Raw genomic sequence first — 7,179 nt, 5'->3', positions numbered from 1 at the left:
CAAAAAATTCAAGAGGAAGAAACACTTCCAAGCTCATTCTATGAAGCCAGCATCACCCTAATACCAAAACCAGGTAAAGACAACACAATGAAAGAGAATTACAGGCCAATATCCCTCATGAACATAGATGCCAAAATCCCTGAAGGAGCTTTCTAATAAACTAAGGAGATCAAAATTTAAACTGACACTGCAGCCCTAGCTGGTTTGGCTCAGTGGATAGAGCGTCCACCTGTGGACTGAAGGGTTCGGGTTTGATTCCAGCTAAGGGCACATGCCCAGGTTGCAGGCTCAAGCCCCAGTAGGGGGTGTACAGGAAGCAGCCGATCAATGATTCTCTCTCATCATTGATGTTTCTATCTCTCACTCCCTCTCCCCTCCTCTCTGAAATCAATAAAAATATATTTTAAAAAATAAAATAAAATAAAATGACACTGCAAGGCAATAAATGATTAAAGTTCTAATTTAGAAGTTAAGACCAAATAAGTCTCTCAGAAAATGCTAAGAACCAGATGATTTCACTCATATTGTGGGATATAAAACTGAAATTCGTGGATACAGACAGCAGTGTGGTGGTTACCAGAGGGAAAGAGTTGGAGGGGAAGTAGGGGGCAAAGGGGGCCTAACATATGAGGGAAGATGGTTTGACTCTGGGTGAGGGGCACACAGTACACGCAGATCTTATATCATAGAAATGTATACTTGAAACCTATGTGATCCTATTAGCCAGTGTCACCCCAATAAAATTAATTTTTTTAAAAAGTCAAGACCATATATACTACAAAAGAAGACAGAATTGGTGGGGGCTAAAACGTGTGTGTACTACAAAGAAAGGTAAAATAGAGCAGACCCAAAATCTCAGGAAAGAGACAAAACTTGAGCGGTCAGACATGAAAGAAGGGTGAAATTTAGAAAAGAATATATGAAAGGAAAGGACATCCACAGCTAGAATAAACATAACAAGGAACAGACAGATCAGCAGCCTGAACAGAAGAGGAAAAAAATGATAGGAAGAGTAGGTTGGAGCAAGATGGAAGCAAACCATGAACACCATATCAGGAATTTAGTCTTAATCATTTAATGAATTTTAACTGCCATGAACTCTCCTAGATGCAAATGATACAAGTGTGAATAAACAGATAAGTTCTCTGCCCTCATAGTGATTAAAGTCTAGTAGATATATTCTGTAAGAAATATGGTACCATGCAATGCTTCTGAGCAGAGGAGGATGTGTTGAGAGACAGACGCTGGGAAAATTATGTAGCAATAATATTGTGAAGATTAATAAAAAGAAACCTTATTTAAATTGGAGTTCAGAGGGCCTGTGGGGCTCTACTCTACACACTCTACCACTTGTCATCAACTACCTCAAATAGGAAGAGACATACTTCCCATTTCAACAGGAAGATGTCTTTTTTTTTTTAAATATATTTTATTGATTTTTTACAGAGAGGAAGGGAGAGAGAGAGTTAGAAACATCGATGAGAGAGAAACATCAATCAGCTGCATCCTGCACACCTCCTACTGGGGATGTGCCCGCAACCAAGGTACGTGCCCTTGACCGGAATCAAACCTGAGACCCTTCAGTCCGCAGGCTGATGCTCTATCCACTGAGCCAAACCGGTTACGGCAGGAAGATGTCTTTCTGCTCTACTACCCCAACAGGAAGAAGGACAATCTCTTCACCCAGCAACCACTCAGCCAATGAAAAGCCACTAAACTTCAAATACCCAGTTTCCTCCAATGGACTACTTGTTTATAGCAGCCCCCTGAACTCCTTTTCTCTATAAAAGAATGTTTGCTGTTTGCGATTAAACAGCATATCTTGAAGCACATTCTTTGTTTGTTCCAGAATAAAAACCATATCTGTCTGTTTGTTTAAGGCCAATAGTATGTCTCTATGGGGGGGGAAAAGATAACCAGGCCAATTAAGACAAAATATATTTTATTGATTTTTTACAGAGAGGAAGGGAGAGAGAGAGTTAGAAACATCGATGAGAGAGAAACATCAATCAGCTGCATCCTGCACACCTCCTACTGGGGATGTGCCCGCAACCAAGGTACGTGCCCTTGACCGGAATCAAACCTGAGACCCTTCAGTCCGCAGGCTGATGCTCTATCCACTGAGCCAAACCGGTTACGGCAGGAAGATGTCTTTCTGCTCTACTACCCCAACAGGAAGAAGGACAATCTCTTCACCCAGCAACCACTCAGCCAATGAAAAGCCACTAAACTTCAAATACCCAGTTTCCTCCAATGGACTACTTGTTTATAGCAGCCCCCTGAACTCCCCTTTTCTCTATAAAAGAATGTTTGCTGTTTGCGATTAAACAGCATATCTTGAAGCACAATTCTTTGTTGTTCCAGAATAAAAACCATATCTGTCTGTTTGTTTAAGGCCAATAGTATGTCTCTATGGGGGGGGAAAAGATAACCAGGCCAATTAAGACATTGTAATAATAATCCAGGAGAGAAGTAGCAATTGATAATATTCAATTATGCAATTGCTTCTGGAACAATCTTAGATAAATCACTGCATTTCTCTGCATCCCTCTTCTCACTTGAGAATTGAAATTTGCCATCAGCAACAACCTTCAATTGGAAAATTTTACAAACACATCTAGGCACTGTGTACTATATGTAAAATAAATCTAAAGACTAAGAGCAGCAACTTACTTTCTTTTTTTTTAAGCAACAACATTGGAATTATGCTTGTGCTTGATCAGTTTAACCACTGTATCTCTAAACAAGCACTCTCTGAATAAGAATAGACAGCAAGATTAGACATAATAAAGAATTTAACTAGAGCTTATGAAGATCTATGCTACCTGCCTTTATTTCTCTGTGTGTAATCTACAGTCCCAAGAAAGGACAGAGAAATGGATACCAAGCTACTTATATCTGTTGGAAACAGAAAAAGAACAGTAGACAAGATACTTATTTCATTCTCCATTATGCCACAGAAAGCTATTTGTCTCCTAAACTTATTATTTATAGAGCCTTAAGGGCAAAGACTATGTTTTATTCATCTTTATGATCTCACAGTGCCTAGTACAGAGTTTTGTACACAATTGCTGAGAGTGGTGTTAAAAAAGAAAAGAGAGAGTCTGAGATCCAAAAGAATGAGTTAGCCAGGTAGAGGAGGGTCCAGACAGTAACAATACCCATCAACAAAACAGCTACAGGGACATGATAGTGAGTAAGACAGGATTTTCCTTTTTGAGGAGCTTGAGGCCTTGTGAAAAAATATATTAGGAGAAGAGAGATAAAATACACCATCTGGAATGAGGTAACTACTAAAATTAATCATTAATGGCTACCTTTTACTGAATGTGTCAAACATTGTGCAAAGAACATTACAGACATTATCTCATTTAATCCTCACACCCCATGAGTCAGATATTATTATCCCCATTTTTCTAATAGGAAACTAAGAGTTGGAGCAAGGATAAATAACTTACTCAAGGTAATAAAATTAGCAAACAGAGAGGCTGTGGTTCAAACCAACATTTAATTCCAAAGTCAGTAACAACAGGAACCAGGGTAACAGCACTGAAGGAGTAGGAAGTAATCCAGGATAGACTATATATAGAAATGGAGCTAGATTTGCTGAAAGATGAAGAGCAGTGGTTAAATTAAAGAGGTATTATAGCATCTATAAACCGGATGACTAAATGGATGCGATCCAATGCATCAAATGTAACTCTCCTTAGCCCCTATTTTCCTTCCCCAGATGCAACCAATGGAGTTTCTTTATGAGCTTCCAGAACCAACTTATGCATATAAAAGCACCCAAACTCACTCTCTCATTTTTTCAATTTTTATTTTAAAATAATTTGAGACTCAACAAACAGTTGCAAAAAGAGCACAGAGAGTTCCTATATGCCCTTTACCCAGCTTCTCTTAATGTTAACATCTTACATAGTCATAGTACAACTATCAAAACCAATACATTAAGACTGAGGCAAAACTAGTAACAAAATTTTGCCTGTTTCAAGCAATTACAAATAGAGCTGCCATAAATATTCTTGCACATGTCTATTGATGCTTCTGTGTGGCAGGGGTCCCCAAGACAATTCTCTGGCTCAATGATTCACTGTGGAAGGACCCACAGGACTCAGAAAAGCTGTACACTCACGTGTGTGGCTTATTATAGCAGAAGGATACAAACTGACATAGCGGAGAAAAGAATAAGCAAAGTCCAGGTAAAACTAGGCACAACCTTCCAGGTGTCATCCACCAGTGGAGTTGCATGGACGTACTTAATTCTCCCAGCAACGATATGACAACAAAGTGAAGTGATGTCAACCAGGGAAGCTTGCCTGAGCCCTGGTGTCCATGGTTTTTATTGGGGGGCATTCAGAAGGCACACAGGGCCTGCACGACTGACCTCGGCTATTCAGATTCCAGTCCCCAGAGTAACATAGGTGCTCACCATAAATCACATGTTTTGCATAAACTACCTAATACAGCTGGTTCTATGTGGTCCAGGGCCTCAGGCACACAAAAACACACTTACTAGGCAGAATATCCCAGTGGCTGAGATCATCTCCTAGGAGCCAGTAGAGGACCAGACCTGAAGACAGGCCTTTCTTCGGAATATGCTGGTTTCAGCATCCCAAGCCAGCTGAGCTAGTCCTTTCCTATAAAAACTGTGAATGCATTTCTGTGCTACCTCCTTCATTTTAATATCGGTACAATATTCTGTTATATGGATGTACCACCACTAATTTAGCCAATCACCTACTCATTAATTTTAAAATTATTTCTACCTTTTTGTTCTAGTCAACAAAAAAGCAAAGTTTTATAAATTATAAAAGCTACAAAAAATAAAGATATAATTTTTCTAGAAGTATTATCACTGAAAGATGAATTAAAGGTTTAGTCTACTGTGTGAGTTTCAGCCACCTGAATTAATAAAGGGTAGCTTTAAAAATAATCTGAGTTTACATGTGAGTGAATAAATAAAATGCACTGAAGAAAAAAACTTGAAGGACTTTTCTTACCTCCTATAGTATTTGCTGTCAGTAATTAATATGAAAATTATGACAGTAAACCAAAAATTACATGATTTCCTGGAAATCACACAATAGCATTACACAATAGCAAAAAATAACTCTAGAGTTTTGATGGGTTATTTACATATATCTAGAGTCTAGGATTCCTATTGTACAATCAGAGAAAGTTCATTAGACTTTCATAGAAATGCAAGCCCTGAATTTTTGTTTGTGATAAGAACAAATGTCAAAATTTTGTACATACATTCTCTTCCCTCTATCTCACAAGTCATAAACATTCTTGGTACAAATTCTTTATGTTAAAAAGATCCAAGATTTTAATTTTCTAAACACAAATCTAAAAATGATAAAATCGTAACTAACTGTTATCTCAGTTTAAGGAATTTCTTATCTTCTGTTGAGATATTGCATGGCTAAGACTGAAAAGCCTGACAATACTAGATGTTGGCGAGGCTGAAGAAGCAGGACTCTCCCACACACGGGTAACGGGAATGTAACTCAGCGAACACTTGCATCTTGTAGCTCAACTACCGCAAACCCTTGCAACATATCCTCATCTTCAGATTTCCTCATCACAACTCCCACCACTGAAAGTCATGCCAACAGTAATGGACTGATCACTTTGTAACTTTTGTAAGTGTCTAATCACTATGTTGTACACTTGAAACTAGTATAATATTGTATGTCAATAAATAAATAAACCTGTTCCAGGCTCAAACTGTAAAAAGGATGAAATAACCTCAATAGAAGAATAAATTTAATAAGATGGTGACATTTGCTCTAGCTATTATACTACGTACCTTTAGAAAGTCCTTTGTTTTACATTTCCTTCTAATTATATTCCTTGATATTATGTCAGTGAACTTTAAAAATAATAATAATAATAATAGAATGGTAAAGAAAAAAAGAGAGAGAAAGAAAAACTTACTGGGATTGAAAATTCCTCAGCCAGATATTTCAAGGAGGCTGCTTCTCTTGCCAAGAATTTGTTCCTTTCTCTCATGTTGTCCTGAAGTTGTGTATCAAACTCCTTTCTTACCACAGAAGCAACGGAGTCAATAATCACAAGTTTAACTCCTTTTGAAATAATTTCTTCTTCTAAGGATTCAATCCTGTAAAAATAGAATTTGTAAAATAGTAGAAAAGTTTAAGACATAATTTTTAAAAATAGGGCATTGCAAAGGTTAGCCAACTTAAAAACAAATTGTTCTTTTCTAAGTTATAGTGATGATTGCAAGTATTCAATAAACATAACTTATTTTCATATACATCTCTTCTATACATATGCTTTTGGAAATAAACCAAAATGGTTTCATTCCTTAGCCTTTGATAGTGCTAAAGCTCCAATTTTAGGGTGAAACTACTTGTGGTAGCCAGTCTCCAAAATAGCCCAGAATTCATACCCTACAGAGTCTCTCCCACCTTGTACTAGGGTTGGTCTGTGTGACCAATAGCATATGATAAAATGATGGCCTGGCATTTCTGAGAGCAGGTATAAAAGACTACAGCTTTCACCTTGGGCTCTCTCTCACCTATCCGCTCTCTCAGATGACTCACTCTGGGGGAGGCGAGTTGCTGTGTTGTGAACAGCCCTATGGAGAGGCCCATGGGGGTGAGGAACAGAGACCTCTAGCTAACATCAAGGAAGGAAGGGAGGCCTTCCAGCATCTACATGAGTGACCTTGGAATTCTTCAAGGTTCTCCAATCCCAAGTGAGCCTTAAGCTGCTAAACTTTGGGGTAATTTGTTAATAAAACAATACATAATTAATACACCATTTAATTAATTAAATATAAAACATTTTATTGTGTTTTTTTCATTTTTAAAGAAATACTTCAATTAATAGGCCATAGTGAATAAAGAATATGGAAATCATTTTATTGCTCATAAACTTAATATGTAGGGATCTTTTTCACTGAGAAACTAAAAACAGCAAAAAAATCTTCAAAGTGTTACTAAAATACTGAAATCTAAACCGGCATACCTTTGTTGAACCTCATCACAGCTGAGTTCCCGATAAAGATGAACTTTACTGCTTGTCAAAAGTAATTTTTCTTCAGTATCAAAATATCTTGGAAAACGAGATTCTGCTATCTCAATCAGTCTATGGAGGAAAAAACAGAATAATGAAAATAGTCAATGATATTTAAGGCCACATTGCTGA

At 37.5% G+C, this 7,179-nt stretch overlaps 1 protein-coding gene across 2 annotated transcripts in view; it reads right to left on the bottom strand.

Annotated features, from left to right (window-relative positions):
• RAD51B (RAD51 paralog B) overlaps positions 1 to 7,179 on the bottom strand; it is a 539,221-nt gene that overhangs the window by 505,940 nt on the left and 26,102 nt on the right. For both annotated transcript variants that reach the window (XM_005877928.2, XM_014549130.1), the window contains exons 6-7: positions 7,000 to 7,119; positions 5,944 to 6,127 (exon numbers count right to left, since the gene is read on the bottom strand). In XM_005877928.2, coding sequence (XP_005877990.1) covers positions 5,944 to 6,127; positions 7,000 to 7,119 — 304 coding nt within the window. The remainder of the gene's footprint in view (positions 1 to 5,943; positions 6,128 to 6,999; positions 7,120 to 7,179) is intronic.

This window comes from Myotis brandtii, unplaced genomic scaffold (assembly GCF_000412655.1).
Source record: "Myotis brandtii unplaced genomic scaffold, ASM41265v1 scaffold536, whole genome shotgun sequence".
Lineage (NCBI taxonomy): Eukaryota > Metazoa > Chordata > Mammalia > Chiroptera > Vespertilionidae > Myotis > Myotis brandtii.
The sequence above is the reverse complement of the archived record's forward strand: the minus strand, read 5'-3'. Positions and strand labels throughout refer to the sequence as shown.